We start from the raw sequence: 17,501 nt of genomic DNA, 5'->3' as shown, positions 1-17,501 counted from the left end.
GACAAAATATCGTTATCTCCACAATATATTTTTTAAATCAACCACTTAAAGAAAAACAATGAAAGATTAACTCTTTTCAAGCCTTTTCTGGGAACAAAGGCAATTCCAAATATCAAACTACTGAAAGCACGATACTAATCAAACTGGGAGCCCAAGCACGAAGAATTGGTTTTAAAAATGTTGGTCACATAACCGTCACTGGAGGTGATCGTCCTGGGCCTGGAGAACAATTATGACAAAGTATGAAGTGTGACTGGAAAGAATACGGAGTGAACAGCTCAGAACCACCTGAAGACTTCTGTAGGACGAACACTTTAAGGTGCGTATTTTTAGTTATGCTCAAGTGTCACGGCACTTACCTGACTGAACTGTGACTCCTGACAAACTACAACTGCCCCCATCCTGCAGGGAGGCAGCAGGAGGCAGCCCAGGGCTGGCAGTGGCCGCTCCCCGTCTCCCCGTCTCCCACCTGGTCTGAGCACAGGCGTGTCCTGACCTGCAGGCCCCCCCGATCCGCACTACCTTGTCCCCGGCCGTGGCCACTCAGGCCCCCTGTGCCACGTGGCAGGTGATGTGCAGAACAGCAGCCGTGTCCGTGGCAGGGCCACGGGGTGATGGCTGAACACACGGCTTCTTCCACAGCGCTGCCCTTCTGAAAGCTGTGTTTGCCTCCCCTTAATGGCTTGCTTCAGACTACGTTTCCTTTTAAAATGTGCCCTATTTGAGCGGAGCACTCAGGGTCAGACATGCCGGGGGCAGGACTGCGAGGCCCGGGCCTGAGCTGACCTGTGCTGGCACCGCGGGGTGCATGCTCGCCTCCTGGGAGACTCGGCCCGTCTGTGCCATGGGCCCCACGTTAACGGGACCCCGGAAGAGCTTCTGCTCAGCCACAGGTGCACGTGGGGCCCTTGCCACTGCCCCCTCCCTGCCACCGAGGCCTCACCTCGTCTGCCACTCGGCCTCTTGTTTGGCTCGCTCCCTCCGGGCCTCCCTCTGCTTCTCCTCTAGCCGCTCCTTCTCCTGGCTCGCCAGATCTGAGGGCCAAGCACACGGTCTGGGTCAGGAGTCAGGCTTGATAGTGAAGCTCCCAGCTGACCTCAAGCAGAGGTGAGCGCTAAAGGAAGCAGATGCTGGAACTGCCCCATTCCAGACCTGAAACGAAAGTCCCACTGGCCAGAAATGTCATCATCTGCAAACCAGACTCCGGGGCGAGGGTAGGGTGGTGCCCGGACACCAGCAGGGCTTCGGGGAGAGGCAGGCCGTGTGCCCCCACCACGCAGGGGCGCGCAGCAGAACCTGTGAAACAGCATCACGCGGGGCGTGGTGAGGCTCACGGGCAACTCAACCCACAGGGCAGGGTCAGCAGGAGCCACTTCCTGTGGACGTGACCCACAGCTAGCTGCCACGCGGGAGCCCGAGGACTGCTGCCCGGTTGCGAGTGTGAGCTCAGAGGCTGGCTCTCGAGAGCGGGGGGGGCTGCCCGCCCACCCGCCTGCCCTGCACATCCTCTCCACTGAACACCAACCATGTAAACAAGTCCCAGGGCCACTTCAGACAGCCTTCCGGGGGTGTCCCGGGCTGCCAGCCTGACCCGAGGCAGCGGGGGAGCGAGCACGTGGCCAGCTCCGTCACACAGACACGTCCACAGTATGTGAGCCAACTAGCCTGGAACATGGGGCCTATGCTGACTTTTAACGGACAAAATGTGCAATCTTTGGAACATTACCCTAATGTCTGTTGACGCTAATAATAAAACCTTGGGGACTTATATTTTGCACGCATTCGGTTTCATTTTTCCTGTAATTTAATGCATCGTATTTGCAAAAGGGTCTGGAACAGGCTAGAATTCTTAAAACTCTTCCAGCATGGAGAGCATGAGAAGCACTGTCCTGCACGTCCCCGTCTGTCCACCTGCAGCCCGTGCGCCCCTCCCCCGCCAGCCCGCGTGCGCACCCATGTCGCCGTTCTCCATGCCGCGGATGTCGGGGCGCAGGCGGCAGTCCGTGGGGGCCAGGGTCTTCTCCATGCCACTCTGCAGCTCGTTGAGGCTGACGGTGAAACTGGTGAAATTGTACATCTGGAGAGAGACGCACAGACAGTTACCACCAACGGTACTGGTTTCTGCGCCCGGCTCACAGCTCGAAGCCGCTGGAGCAGCTGAGTGTCACCAGCTCCTGGGGGACTGCCTGCAGATCCCCCTGCCTGGATGCGGCCTGAGAGCCCCACAGCGCGCCCCTGCCCCAGGCAGGTGCGGAGAAGGTCCCTGCCGCCACCTCAGATAGGGGTCCAGGCTGTGCTCCAGCTCTGCTCCTGGGGCCCAGGGGCACCCAGCGTCTGTGGGCAGCTCCACACACGTAGGGAACCAAAGGAGGGAAGAGCAAGCACTACTTGTAAAAGGAATTCCCTGAAAAGAAATACGGCTTTTTTTCTGTTCCGTCATACCATTTTACACCCTGCTGAGAGCAAACTGTGGCTATGCTACGTAATATGCACACGGGGATATTTTGTTTCCTTTTGCTTATTTTACAGTGTCCTGCTACGTTAATAGGGTGTGAAATACAATAAAAAATTGTATAACGTGTTGTATATGTAACTTACATTTGAACAAAACAATTAACGATAGATATCAAAATAAACTTATTACACAATGTTCTTGCATTTATTAGCTTGTTATATGTAATACAAATTGTAAGTGTAATTTTCAAAATAACAAAACGCATTTAAACCTCTAAGTTGATAAGTCAGAAAACAAGGTCTCAGACCGATTTGGAAGGCCCTTCAGGAAGACCCAGCCGGTGCAGGCTGTCTAGAGCAGGCAGTCATCACACCATGCGCGTGCTGGGGCGCGTCACGCCCACACGACATGTTGGCAGAGCACAGCCTTCGCTGCAGGGAGGTCAGGCCAAGGCCAGGCCTCGGCTGGGGCTCCAGGAGGGCCAGGAGCCCCCACAGGCTCACGCTGCAGCACGGTCCAACCCAGAGACAGAGGGCCCCTCTGCCTTGGGACAATGGCCTGAAGAACAGCTGAGGGGCCGGGCCAGGGGTTGGCGGCACAGAGAGGCCCAGACTTGCGGGGGGCGTACGAACCTGGGCAGAGTTGGGGGGCCGAGTGTTGACCCTCCAGAGTAGCTTGCTGCCAGGAATGACCTGCACCGTCTCCTGAACCTCGGGCACGGAGTCCAGCACGTCGCCATCAGCTTTCTGGGAGCCGTTGTCCTGAAACACAGAAAACTTGAGATAGCCAGCCTGGAGGGACAGCTACTCTTGAGCAACTGTCTGGCCAGCGATGGCCCTGGGCAGGGCAAGATGCGCTCGCCAGTGAGGAGATACGGTGGTGTTCTCTCTTCTGGGGCCCCCGAGAGAGAGCAGACGTCAGCAGCCAGGCAGCGCTTTCCTGTGGGGAGAAGTGCACGCAGCACAAAGCGATGCTAGCGAGTCTGCTCCCTGTTGGAGGGGGCCGTGCCTTCCCCAACAGCTGGTCCGGTTCAAGCTAAGGGTGGCTCTCCTGAGCCAGAGACCATCCCCACACGCTGCGGCTCTCCCTGCAGCCAAGAACTGGCTCACGGAGGGGTGCCTGAATGGCTCAGTCGGTTAAGCAGCTGCCTTTGGCTCAGGTCATGATCCTGGAGTCCTGGGATCGAGCCCTGCATCGGGCTCCCTGCTCGGCAGGGAGTCTGCTTCTTCCTGTGACCCATCCCCATCTCATGCTCTCATTCTCTCTCTCAAATAAATAAATAAAGTCTTAAAAAAAAAAAAAAGAACTGGCTCACGTCTGGGATTTCATGGTATCTCAGTGCTTCTAGGCTGAACCCCAGCTGGAGACCACCTCTGAAGAAGAAGATGCAACCACCACCTTACTTTTCAAACTCAGTGGGGCCTAGAGAAAGACGTGGGCCCCCACGTGGCTGTTCCAGAATGCTGGAGTATGATGAGGTGGCCTCAGGACCCCCCAGCTGACTCCAACAGGGTTTGGTGCTATTGGCCATAGGCTATGGGGTTTGCTGCCAGAAGCTCAATAGAGGCCATTCAGGGATGAGTGTTCACGTAAAACCACCTCTCACATCTAGGCTACCCAAAGGACAATGAAGCCAAGCTAAGGCATTAAAAGCCAATCCTCAATGGATTTCCCGTTCTAAATCTGTGTGGTCTTTAAATGAAACTTTCTTTTTAAGTCAAAGAGCACCATTAGAGAAGAATGCCACACGGCCAGACACTGAAACCCTGGGGGAGGCCCAACACCTTTAGGACAGAAATACCAAACACTGGGTTTGGCCCATGACTTCTTACCTCAAAAAATCGGACATCTCTTTTGAACTACCACTTCTAGTTTGAAGCTCAAGAATAACTAGCCCTAAGATCATCAGAATTCCAAAGCTCCAGGGGAAAAGTATCTTTGCCAAAACTTTTCGACTGTGGAATATATTACCTGGCTCTCAGAACTAAAAACACAGACATGACCTTCTCTTGATTTCTGAAGAGGGTCTAAGCGAACAAGGTTCAAGAACACAGGAAGGGTATGAAGAAGCACTCAGAGCACAGGGTTCCCAGAGAGAAGCGCAGGTGCACTTGGATTCTGCCAGGCTTAGGGGGCACGGGGAGGCACCAAGGAACCCAGCCCAGCCGACAACAGCCGCCTCTGCACAGCCAACATGCAGATAAACCCGAGCCCCATGGAGCGTCCAGACAAGCAGGCTCGCACCGACAGGCAGAATCTAGGACCCCACAGCCAGCCAGCAGAGGGAAGGCTGATTCCCAGCACTCCAGCAGCCGAAAGCCCTGCCCCACGCCCCGGCCCCGGGGGCCACCCTTGGGGAAAGCAACACCTTACCGGCTGTGCCTTGCTCAGCTGGTCACCTCTCCTCTCCCGTTTCTTGAAGGACTCATATGCAGCAGGGTCTATGCCCCACAAACACTCTGTCCATTTTCCATAGATCATAAAGAGCTTCTTTTTGCTGCAAAGGAAATTATTTTATTTATTTTTTTAAAGTTTATTTTTTTTAGTAATCTCTACACCCAACTCACAACCCCGAGATCAAGAGTTGCGTGCTCTTTCAACTGAGCCAGCCGGCACCCTGTCAAAGGGAATTTAATCAAAAATCATTCATCTAAACATGCAGCACCTTAATTTTGACCATGGAATAAATGCCCGTTCTGGCTTGTCTTCTTATAAATGTTAGGACTTCTCTGGACATAAGTGCAAAGAGGAAAATCTGCCTTTTAGGGCCCCTGCTCGGGCCTGATTCGCCAAAGCAGCAAAGAGGATGAGGACACATAGCCCCGAAGGGTGGCTGGCAGGGCCCTGCCACCCAGAGAAGGTGAGAAACAGGGGGCGTCTGGTGTCATGTAAGCCTGCATTGCCTGTCTGGTCACCATCCCTGAAATGCACAAACTTCCACGCACTGTGTCCCACCCCCAATAAATCACATCAATAGCCCTTCAATTTCAATATAACTGCAAATCGGATGCCCACATCATCACTCGCCTGCTTTTTTCATTTAATAATAATCTCTGGAGACTTTCCAGGTCAACCACCAGAGCACTCTGCCTGATTCCAAAAGGAACGCCAATAGTGTAGGACCGTTTTGTTTTTTCTTTTTTGCATCCTCCTGCAGGGAAAGCACAGTGGCCATGCGCTCCCTGGAAATACTACTCTGCCAGGCGTGTGACATCCTGGGAGGGCACCCCTGTCTCAGAGGCTCAGCCTGGAAAACTAGCACGCAGGGAGTGGTGGGGGGACACTCGGCCAGTCCTCACTCAGCAGACACTTTGGCCAACATGGTCTGTCTCCAAGAAGTAGAGCATTAGGAAAGAGCTCACTCCAATTTGGGACAGAAAACCAGAAAATCAGAACAGGGTTTGCAGCCCCTAAGGGCTGGTGAGCGTGCCTCAAGGCATGGCACGGGCTCCGCTTCTATAGCCCGCGTCTGTACGCAAGCCGACCACAGTCTCTGCTGGGGTTGTTTCCACCAGGGAGAGGCTGTTCGGGCGCGGTCATGAAGAGAACTGCTGTCCTCCAAAGTCTGCGGGCTGAGTCCCGACTTACTTCAGTGGGCAAGGTGCTCAGAGTCTAAAGCCTAAAAGCATCTCACAGGCCATTTGAGCAGGTGACCTTCTGCTACCCAAAGAGTAGGAAGAAGGAGCAAAAGCACCCACTGCTTTACACTGGAAACTTGTTTCTGATTAAAAATGTGTCGGGGGCTCCTGGCTGGCTCAGTTGGTAGAGCACGTGACTCTTGATCTCGGGGTGGTGAGTTCAAGCCCCACGTTGGGTACAGAGCCTACTTGTAAAAAAGAAAAAAAAATGTATGGCTTTCGGAGCTGGCAGGAGTTTCATGACATTATATAAAACCCAAATTCCTTACTGGGGAAAAAAAATGGGAAATTTGAGACCAAAAACATAAGGTAAGTAACCCAAAGGAGAGAAAACCCCAGAAAATCTGTTGTGGACTCTGACCGTTTCTCTGCTCACAAACACTTTAAAAGCCCTCATAAGCGAGGGTTGGAGCTGTGCCGACGACCGGTAGCAGGCGCTGCTAGAGAGGAGGAGACTCACGTTCACGTTTCCAACCTCAGCTCTGGTTGCAAAGCCGCAGGATTAGCTCTCCGTGAGGACGCCTAATTTCCTCACGTCCATTTTATCAAAAGAAAACAGACGCAGATCTTTCATCCTCAAGAGACGGACAGACAGACCCCACTCACTCACAACCCAGAGACGACACTTAAAACTAATCCTTCGTCCCCTTGCAGACTCAATAAGGAAATGTCTTTTCTAAACAGAAGAGAGTCATCATTTTTCTCTCCCATGAACAGACGTCACTGGCATGATGGCATCGCTAACAAGGTGCGCGCACGCCGTAGGAGCCCGGGCTGAACCGTCCGTGCGTAGACCTACTTTTTGTCTTGAATGTGCCCCTCCACTTTGTGAAGTTCCTTCCCGAACAATCCACAGGGTTTAAAATGAAGCACACACTTATCTCCAGTTCTGCGGGGAAAACAAACACAGGCTTCTGTTGTGTGATGAGAAATGGCCGGGGGAGGTGAACGGGGAAGGAGAGGCGGCCAGGGTGGGGGCGGCGGTGGGCATGTGGGGGAGCTCGCTGCGCCGACCGAGAGGTTCCAACCCTGACGGCGGCACGCTTCAGTACATACACTAAACATCACCTAAGTTTCCAATTTAAGTGCGTGAATTTTATGATATGCAAACAATATCTCAATAAAGCTGCAGGAAAACAAAGCCGATAGGTCATGAGCTCCTAGGAAGAAGGTATGGACAGTGGGTAACGTTTGAGGATGGTAGTGACTTTCTCATCTGGGAATCACACCATCCTTCAGTGTAGTTTAAAATTTCAAAATAAATTCACTATTGTGACTAACACGAAAACAGGAAGCAACAAGGGGCACCAGAGACGAACCAGCACCGACCAGCACCCGCACCAGGGAGCACTGGGCCCGGCCCTCCGTGCAAGCAAAACACACCCCGAGGACGGACACAGCTGCAGGGAGCAGGGCGGAAGCGCCTCCTCGAGGACGCAGCGCGTCTGCACGTCCCACGCGTTCTGTGACCATCACGGCACCTTGGGCACTATTACCTGTGGTTTACAATCTCCACCGTCCCATACTGCTCTATCCAGAGCTTCCCGATGATCACGTTATGTACACAGCAGGTGGGGTTGGTCCAGGTGTAGGCCTCATTGTGTCTGGGAAACATGCCAGAAAACAAGCAAGTCAGAGGCCAGCAAAGCAAAAGACACTGCGTGACCTACGAAGCGAAATACCAGACAGAATTAAACCATAATTGCCTTAAAACCCGTACAAGAGCCGAATATTGCTTTGAACTCCCTCCAACGGTGGCGATTTACTTAGCATTTGTTTGAAATTTATTTCTGCTTTCCTTTGTAGCATCAACAAAGCTTTCTACTGAAATGTCAGGACAAGTTAATAAGCGACAGGAGACCACCGAGACAGAGAGACACGGCTGTCCTGGGAAGCTGTGGGCACACCAGCCCCTCCACCAGCAGGAGCCACATGCCCCGGGCCGGCCCAGGGTCGTGGGGAGCCGCTCCGTGGCAGGAACGCTGGGGCACACGCGACTGCCGAGAACAACCTTCCAAACACCTTTGCGTGTCCTCCTCATGCTCCCCAAAAGGCCTGACCCAAAGAGAAAGCCCCACAAAGGTGGATCAAGGGCACAGACCCGTGTTTTGAGGGAGGCCATGTCAGGGAGCCATACTGAAGGGCAGAGACCAGCTCAGAGCAGAAGTATTCAGGATAAATACCTGGAACCCCTCAAATTTCCAGGGGGAACCCAAACGCATTAATCAATAAGGTTTGCCACGTTTCAGTTCTGCATGCCTCACCTCAAGAAAGCAAAGACCACCGCAAGACAGGCACGCTTCCCAGAAAAGGGGGTGCCCTCACTGGGCCCAGAGATGCATGGGACTCAGGTACTGCTATTCTCTGGCCACCAGCCACGAAGCAAAAGTGATACCAGATGCTTCATTACAGCAGGCTACGGTGAGCAAGACTAGCACCTCCGAGAACCAGCAGCTCTCCGCGGCCTGGACCCATCTAACAATGGTTTTGCAACATCCAGGCAATTGCTAGAGACTCGGTTGTTGCTTTGCGAGATGTCTGAGCAACACTGCATGGGGGAGCGTTGGGATGAAGGTTTAACAGGTCTGTGGGCAGCCTCCAGGACGCCCCTCAGTGTTCCCTACCTCCTGGGATTCAGCCCGCGTCTCTCTCCTGCCCTCAAGCAGGGCTGGTCTGTGTGACCAACGGGGGTTTAAGGTTAGGGTCACTTCTGAGATGAGGTCATAAAAGACACCATGGCTTCTGCCACCTCAAGGGGCCCTGAGCCAGGGCGGCCTACTATGCGGCTCCCCGGTCCCAGCCCTCAGGAACCGCGTGGGAGGGCAAACGGTGGCTGTTGGAAGTTCCTACGTCCGGGAACAGCTAGCAGCAGTGGCGATGAAGGCGATTCAGGTCACATGGGGCACACAGCAATCAGGCGTGCGAACTGCGCCCGTCCCGGGGAGGGGTCTGACAGGGAGTTCCCATCTGAAGGGGCTCCTGCAGTTGGAAAGGTCTGAACAGAGAAAGGCTGTGACCCCCACACTGGAAGGAAGAGTCTGCGTTTCTGTTCAGGTTCCCGGCCGCCGCACTCACTTGAGCAGCTCCAGCGTGATGGTGCCCCGGGGCTCGGCCTCCACGCTCTTGCCCCAGAACTTCAGCTTCGGGTAGATGGAGCCGTGAAACAGGAAGTCCTGATTGAGGCCTTCTGAATAAAATGCACTAACCGGGGGGTGGTGGCTGACCTGTTCAGATATGAATCTGAATCCTAAATCTTCCCTAGGCACAAAAACAAGAGGGGAGAGAGCCACATCAGAGACCGTCAAATCCGACAAAGGCCGGCTCAGCACCCCTCTCGGGGGAACCCCGCAGCCCCTGGCACGGCAGGCCCACCCCAGCCGTGTCCAGGATGGGCACTGAGAAAGGCGAACGCACGCTCCATGCCCCCTCTCCCAGGGGGCAGAAATATCCACCACCTGCTCTCTGACAGCCTAATGCTGACACTCCACACAAACACACACACTTGCACACACATCCACTGTGCCTCTGGGGCACATCTGAACACTAGACAGAACAAGGAATAGTGCAGAGGGGCCTCTTCCACCCTGACCCTCTGCTCACAGCTCCCCCCTCCCCGCCGGAACATGCAGATCTAGATGTGTCTCTTGGAACCAGGGACGTAGAGGCCCCGATACCAAACTGCCATCTTAGTCCTCAAGGGACGCCCAGCGCCTAAGGGGGTTCTTCTCTAGCCTTCTTCTAAGGCTTCTGGAAGTTTCGTGATGGAATGTCTGATGCCCCAAGACACTCCTGGCCAGGAAATAGGATTTTTGGTACACGCTCTTTTTCAATAAAAATGTCAGTTCTTAATTGTTCTGGAACTGTGAATACACCTACAGTTGTAGTCATTAAAAATTATAAAAGCTAAACCACATAATTACTAACTTAACTGGAATCAGAATTTCCAATCGTTACAGAGAAAGAAAAGTTGAAAAATTTGATTTTAAAAGGTTGCCTACCAAGGTATGTAATTTACAAAATGAACACTTGTCTAAGAAAAGAAAGTGCTATTTTTGGTTCTACAGGAGCAATCTGTAGGGAAAAAGACATGGAGCATGACTTGGTTCAGTTACGTAGCTCCTCAAACAGGAAGACCCCTCAGGGCCCTGCCCGCAGGGCATAGGCCACACGCGCGACCTGGACACCAGGACGTGACACACGGCACCTGCAAGGTTAGGAGGAAGGCTCATTTCTCTATCAGTGGAAACTGGCTCAACCCCTGAATGAAGTTCCTGGAAAAGACGAATAGGAAGGTGTGTCGCACCATGTCCAGCATCTCGGGGTCATTGAGTCTTTTAATCCGTACTGCTTGTCTCCCGTTGTCTAAAACTTCTTTTATATTATGTTTTAATTTTTCTTTCCAAGATATGTTAATGGTGCTTTTGAATAAATGAAAATACTAACAATTTCCTCAGAGCTAGACAAGGTCAGAATCTCGACCACGGCAGGGAGTAACTGTCGCTCAAGAGGCGTGATTCTAGAAAAGAAAGAACTGTCCACGTGAATTCAGAACAAAATTTCCCTGAAGAGTGACTGTCGGGGCAGGTTTTTCCCTCAGGTGGGCCTCAGTTTCCCCGTCTCTGAACTGAAGAAGGAGGGACTTGCCCTCTACACCCAGGGTCCCCTCCTGGCTGCCGTCGCCCGCGAGCACACCCCATGGCAAAACCGTGCCTTCTGACCCGCCAGCCTTCTCGAGGGAATGGGATTTCGAAAGCAGCACTCAGTGCCAGCCAGCCGGTCAGTCCCTCAGAACAGCAGGCCGCTGCCCCCAACGCCAGCAGCATGCAGTGGGGGGGCCACGCGGGGGGGGGGCACGCGGCGGGGGGCACGCGGCGGGGGTGCCGCGAGGTGAGCGGCAGCCAGACCCAGGCGAGAGCCTGACACTAGACATTTCTGTCGCTTCCCCAACTGCTAAGGGGTTTCCGTGAAGACGTGCGTGGCTACGGGTGACGACTCTGCCCGCAGACGTCAGAAACCAGGGCCGACGCTCGCCCCCTGCACACGCTCGTCAGCGCCGCCACACGCCCCGAGCGCGGACTCAAGCGGACCAACACCCCAGTTCTCACAAGCGCGTGCTCCCTTTGAAGAACTCGTGATCGTTAACGCACGTTAGCACGGGCAACAAAGAGCCCGAGAAGCACGACCTGAAGGACTCCTGAAACCCAGACACCAGGGACCACACAACGCGCGCTCTCTCACGACCGAAGGCAGCAGCGCCCGGCACCACACGCGAGGCGCGCGCACACGTCAGACGACACGCGGCGTGACTCCGCACAAGCGCGTCGCATCGTGGGGACACGAGGACGGCACGAGGTGAGGTGGCAAGCATACAAATTACCACAGTCACACCGTGTGAACACACACACGACACACGACACGCGGAGGAAATCCACCAAAACATTAACTCTACAGGATCACGTCTGACTCGTCTCACTTTGCTCAACCTACACGTTTTCCACAAGGAACATGCTCTATAATTAAAACACAAACTTTTATTTAATAAAACATTCCAAAAAGCTCTCCACAGGACCCAGGGAGAGGTGGAGTAAAAACTACTCTTGCCCTCGCCAAACGCCCCACAAAGGACTGCGCACGCTCACACTTCCGGGGTCCCACGCTCACACTCCCAGAGCCCCACGCTCACGCTCACGCTCCCAGAGACGCACGCTCACGCTCCCAGAGACGCACGCTCACGCTCACGCTCCCAGAGCCCCACGCTCACACTCACGCTCCCAGAGCCACACGCTCACGCTCACGCTCCCAGAGCCGCACGCTCACGCTCCCAGAGCCGCACGCTCACGCTCACGCTCCCAGAGCTGCACGCTCACGCTCCCAGAGCCGCACGCTCACGCTCACGCTCCCAGAGCCGCACGCTCACGCTCACGCTCCCAGAGCCGCACGCTCACGCTCCCAGAGCCCCACGCTCACGCTCACGCTCCCAGAGCCGCACGCTCACGCTCCCAGAGCCGCACGCTCACGCTCACGCTCCCAGAGCCGCACGCTCACGCTCCCAGAGCCGCACGCTCACGCTCACGCTCCCAGAGCCGCACGCTCACGCTCCCAGAGCCGCACGCTCACGCTCACGCTCCCAGAGCCGCACGCTCACGCTCCCAGAGCCGCACGCTCACGCTCACGCTCCCAGAGCCGCACGCTCACGCTCCCAGAGCCGCACGCTCACGCTCACGCTCCCAGAGCCGCACGCTCACGCTCCCAGAGCCGCACGCTCACGCTCCCAGAGCCACACGCTCACGCTCACGCTCCCAGAGCCGCACGCTCACGCTCCCAGAGCCGCACGCTCACGCTCACGCTCCCAGAGCCGCACGCTCACGCTCACGCTCCCAGAGCCGCACGCTCATGCTCCCAGAGCCACACGCTCACGCTCCCAGAGCCGCACGCTCACGCTCCCAGAGCCGCACGCTCACGCTCACGCTCCCAGAGCCGCACGCTCACGCTCCCAGAGCCGCACGCTCACGCTCACGCTCCCAGAGCCGCACGCTCACGCTCCCAGAGCCGCACGCTCACGCTCACGCTCCCAGAGCCGCACGCTCACGCTCCCAGAGCCGCACGCTCACGCTCACGCTCCCAGAGCCGCACGCTCACGCTCCCAGAGCCGCACGCTCACGCTCACGCTCCCAGAGCCGCACGCTCACGCTCCCAGAGCCGCACGCTCACGCTCACGCTCCCAGAGCCGCACGCTCACGCTCCCAGAGCCGCACGCTCACGCTCACGCTCCCAGAGCCGCACGCTCACGCTCCCAGAGCCCCACGCTCACGCTCACGCTCCCAGAGCCGCACGCTCACGCTCCCAGAGCTGCACGCTCACGCTCACACTCCCAGAGCCGCACGCTCACGCTCACGCTCCTGGAGCCCCACGCTCACGCTCACGGAGTCACGGCCCGGGCCGGACAGTTTGCCCCTCACCCGGCTGATCCCGTGATGGAGAAAGACAACACTGCCATCAGCTTTCGCTCGTGTGGTCTGGGGGTCAGAAGAGCACCCCAAACAGGCCCAGCCCACCCTCCCAGGGCCCCCACCAGGACCGCCACAGGCAGGGCTGGTCCTGGGGTTGTGTGTGGGCCTCAAAGACGGGGTCAGAAGCCGGGGGCAGGCTGGGGAGCTGCCTGAAAGGAACTCTACCCAGAGGGATCTCCATCGCCCTGGCCCCTCGCCAGCCTCGGGAGGCTGCGCTCACGCCCTCTGCGGCTGCTGCGTTCTCCAGCTCCGGCGGCCCCTCTGTGACACTTACTAAGACGCCCTGGTGATGTGGGCTGGCTTTACTCACTAGGGCCTGTTTCCCTCTTCGTGCAACACGAGCCCACCCACCCTCCTGCACAGTGCACCCCGACGCCCAGCACACTCTCCCATCTCCATCCGCTTTACCCCAGGCGCTGTGATGTGTGTTGTGTCCGCGGCCACGAGGCGCCTTCTCCCTCTGCGTCCCTAGCCCTGGCGACGCTGACGGCCTGAGCCCTTACCTGATCAGCTCGTAAGTCTCTCCCAGGAGGGGGTTGAAGGGCTTGCCGGTCCTCTCCCACTGGGAAGCCACTGCGGACACCGCGAAGGCTGCCACGCACTGGGAGCAACGCACATGGTGGTGAGCGAGGGGCCACAGGCACGCAGCTCCTCGGTGCCAGGATGCGCTCCTGGTGACCTCAGTCTCCCGCTTGTCACATGTTTTGAGATTACAGAACTTCCGGAGAAATGTCATTTATCACGGCACTTCCTCAAAGCCACACAAGCAGGAACTGTGTGCGGCTTCCCTGCCCAGGCCCACCCGGCCTTGCAGCCCCGCGGCACAACTCGTCAGTCTGGCTGCCGTGCCCGCATGCACACAGGGTGCCAGTCCTGAAAGGACCCAGGAGGAGCCAAGGCACAGGGCCCACCGCCACCCGTGGAGATCAGGCCCCAGGACAAACGCCAGAGCTGTCGAGCAGGACGGCACCCAAAAGTCAGTGTGAGCCATGCACGCCCATCCCCCTGGTGAGGTGCCTACCACAACGTGTCTGGTCAGGTGGTGTCAGGTTCATTAAAAACTACAGTCTGGCACCCACCCAAGCTCAATGTCCGGTGCCCCCTGAAAGGAGCCCACCACCCACCTGCATCCTTTCTAGGGCCTGGGGCTGGCAGGAGGCTCTGTGAATGAGGAACACATGCTCCATGTACTCTGTGATCCGCTGGAGGAAGCTCAGAGGCTCGTTGAAGACGATGGGCATGGTGATCTTGGACAGCTCCTAGGAGGGGCAGGGAAGACCCGTCACCAGAGGGCTCAGGCCCACCCTGCTCGGAGCACAGGGAAGATGCTTGCCTTACTCTTCAGGAGAAAGAAGGTACACGATGTGGAGACCCCACTGCTCACCTGCTCAAGCGGCAACACCCAAACCCACCTGGGGCACGGCTGGGGGTAAAGAGGCCCCCCTGGGGGCCTGGCTGTTGGAGCATAACCGCACACACACCTACTCTTTGGTCCAGCCAAATACCAGACACTCAAATGCCCCACAGGGCCCCAGGAGCTATGGGCAGCCCCGGGAGGCCGCCCGATGCAATGACCACAGGAGTAAGCAGCTCTACATCGCCGTGGCTGCACCATGCAGGGAAAAGGTGGAGCAGCCCCTGTTTGTCTAAAGAAAGAGGGAGGAGATGACACACAATCAGTTTTCTGATGCACGGGAAGACAGGCCAGAAAGTTCCGAAGTGGTCCCCTCTAGGGGAAGGGGACATGCACAGAGAGATCAGGGACAGGAAGCTAAATTCTTGCAATATATCAGAAATTTTTTTTGTTTTAAGATTTTTTAATTTTTATTTATTTGACACAGAGAGACATAGCGAGAAAGGGAACACAAGCAGGGGGAGTGGGAGAGGGAGAAGCAGGCTCCCCACTGAGCAGGGAGCCCGATGCGGGGCTCGATCCCAGGACCCCGAGATCACGACCGGAGCTGAAGGCAGACACTTAACGACTGAGCCACCCAGGCGCCCTCCTTTTTTTTTTTTTAAGTTTTTTTTCAATGGAATACACCAGAATCTCATCCAAAAGATTTGACTTTGGATTTACAATTCTGAAACAAAATTAATTTAGAAAGGCAATCTCCAAACATCAAGAATAAAGTGAAACAAATGAATGCACGCAAGCCCCTCAGGCACAGCCAACCAGAGAAGGGGTCACGACACAGTGACTTGAGATGCACCCTAAGGACGAAATGAGCCACAAAAGCCAACAAACTTGCACGTTTCAGTAAACATGCTGCTGGCAGCAGAGTTGGTCCTATTCCCCAGAACTGTTTTTCCTGTGGGATAGAGCAGGTGAGTCACTACGTGCTCATCTAAATCAGACCTCTCCAGTGTCGTTAAAAACTGGGATTATTAGGGGGGGCCTGGGTGGCTCAGTCGGTTAAGTGTCTGCCTTCAGATCAGGTCATGATCCCAGGGTCCTGGAATGAGTCCCACATTGGGCTCCTTGCTCAGCAGGGAGTCTGCTTCTCCCTCTGCCCCTCACACTGCTCATGCTCTCTTTCTCTCTCTCTCTCTCACATAAATTAATAAAAATCTTTTAAAAAAACTGGGATTATCGGTGTGGGAGAAAAGAGGCACAGACAGAAGACAGAGGAGGTTAGATTAATCCTGTCATCCCAAATTTAAAGCATCGTTGAAACAAATCAAAGCAGCTCCTAGCTCTCTCCCCTGGGAAAAACCTAGAAAAAGCAACCTGATAGCCTCTTTGGGGCCCAGCTGTGGTCTTGAGTCCTCTCTCTCCCTGGACAAGGGGCCAATTCCAGATCCTGGACAAGAAAGGTACAGAACGAGCCAGAGCATCTCCTGTGAAGAATTGCGGCCAACCTGAAGACGCTATTATCAGCCAAAGAGAACAGCTCGGAGACCAGAACACATCAAGGAGCTTTAACTCCATGAATTTAAAAAACAACAGAAGACTAGCTAGTTGGTTATACTGGTCATGCTGGGTAATGGCTAGTGAACCAAATACATCACTTGACAACTGTGAAAAAGAAAGAGTCACTCACTGACCCTGACTTCCTTATGCAAACCACATTCACAGCAGTGGAAGCACGGTGTGTTCTCAGCACAGAAGCAGCGTCCCAGGAGATAAAGGCAGAGTGACTGCGCGGGCTCAGCTCCACAATTCAAGCACTGAGCATCAGGAACTTCAGGTCAGGAGAGAAGTAACAAAGAGGTGTCCACAGAGACTGGAATGGCACTCGAGACAACCAGGAATTTGATGACATTAACAGACTATGTACTTTCCTGCACTAGGATACCAGGACTGTGGTCGTGTTAAAACAGAATCTGGGGGCGTCTGGGTGGCTCAGTCAGTGAAGCGTCCGACTCTTGGTTTCAGCTCAGGTCATGATCTCAGGGTCCTGGGATCAAGCCCCACATCAGGCTCTGTGCTCAGCACAGAATCTGCTTCAGATTCTCTCTCCCTTTCCCTTCCACTCTCTCTAATAAATAAAAATATTTTAAAAAAAGAAAACAGAATCTGTATCCTTTAGCAATACAAGACATATTTGCAAGTGGAATTTACTTCAAAATACTAAGGGAGGCAGGAAGCGATGAAGTGTGGCTGGGGGTGATGAGCCCTGGCCGACGCCGGGGGTGCCGCAGTAGCTGGGGTGGGACTCAGCCCTGCCTGCTGCAGCACGTGCCCGAAACAGCCCACGTGGCCAGCGCGTCGCCGCTGTCTCCGCAGGCTAAGCAGTAAAGAGAGCGGCGTCTCCACTTCAGAGGCAAAGCCCATACATGCTGAGCTGGTGCGGCTCCAGGAACGTGCCAACCCACGTGTTTTGTTCAGCTTTAATCTGAATGCATCCTATCCCCAAGTTGGATTCCTCGGGGAATGCAAGGTAATGATGTCAGTTTATGAAAACAAGCCTCAAGATCAAGGAGCTAGTGTAGTTCATTACCTATCTTCAGACAGACACACCTGTCTGGACCTGACCTACTCACACAGTGAGAAACGTGGGAGATAACACTGCTAAGAAAAAAGAATCCCAACCGTGTCGTTTTAAAACAGAAGAGACATGCAGGGTGCCTGGCTGGCTTAGTCAGAGGAGCATGCAACTTTTGATCTCAGGGTTGTGAGTTCAAGCCCCATGTTAGCTGTAGAGAGTACTTAAAAATAAAAATCCTTAGGAGTGCCTGGGTGGCTCAGTCGGTTAAGCATCTGCCTTCAGCTTAGGTCATGATCTCAGGTTCTGGGACTGAGCCCTGCGTCAGGCTCCGTGCTCAGTGAGGAGCCTGCTTCTCCCCCTCTCTCTGTCCTTCCCCCTGCTAGTGCTCTCTCTCACTATCTCTGTTGCTATCTCTGTCTCTCTCTCTCAAATAAATAAATAAAATCTGAAAAATAAAAATCTTTTAAAA

At 55.0% G+C, this 17,501-nt stretch overlaps 1 protein-coding gene across 13 annotated transcripts in view; it reads right to left on the bottom strand.

Moving 5' to 3' along the window:
* Nucleotides 1–17,501, bottom strand: part of OSBPL2 (oxysterol binding protein like 2) — a 40,575-nt gene that overhangs the window by 2,140 nt on the left and 20,934 nt on the right. For 9 of the 13 annotated variants that reach the window (XM_064573422.1, XM_064573429.1, XM_064573426.1 and 6 more), the window contains 10 exons: nucleotides 14,228–14,362; nucleotides 13,607–13,821; nucleotides 9,169–9,351; nucleotides 7,590–7,697; nucleotides 6,893–6,982; nucleotides 4,829–4,952; nucleotides 3,088–3,216; nucleotides 1,954–2,077; nucleotides 1,153–1,296; nucleotides 944–1,034 (listed from right to left, as the gene is read on the bottom strand). In XM_064573422.1, the coding sequence (XP_064429492.1) occupies nucleotides 944–1,034; nucleotides 1,153–1,296; nucleotides 1,954–2,077; nucleotides 3,088–3,216; nucleotides 4,829–4,952; nucleotides 6,893–6,982; nucleotides 7,590–7,697; nucleotides 9,169–9,351; nucleotides 13,607–13,821; nucleotides 14,228–14,362 (1,343 nt within the window). The remainder of the gene's footprint in view (nucleotides 1–943; nucleotides 1,035–1,152; nucleotides 1,297–1,953; nucleotides 2,078–3,087; nucleotides 3,217–4,828; nucleotides 4,953–6,892; nucleotides 6,983–7,589; nucleotides 7,698–9,168; nucleotides 9,352–13,606; nucleotides 13,822–14,227; nucleotides 14,363–17,501) is intronic. The other 4 variants (XM_054510181.2, XM_045886062.3, XM_064573431.1 and 1 more) reach the window with 3 other exon arrangements.

The sequence above is a fragment of the Mirounga angustirostris genome, unplaced genomic scaffold, assembly GCF_029215605.1.
Source record: "Mirounga angustirostris isolate CCGP_5_RB_7025 unplaced genomic scaffold, mMirAng1.0.hap1 SCAF_10, whole genome shotgun sequence".
Classification (NCBI taxonomy): Eukaryota; Metazoa; Chordata; class Mammalia; order Carnivora; family Phocidae; genus Mirounga; species Mirounga angustirostris.
The sequence above is the reverse complement of the archived record's forward strand: the minus strand, read 5'-3'. Positions and strand labels throughout refer to the sequence as shown.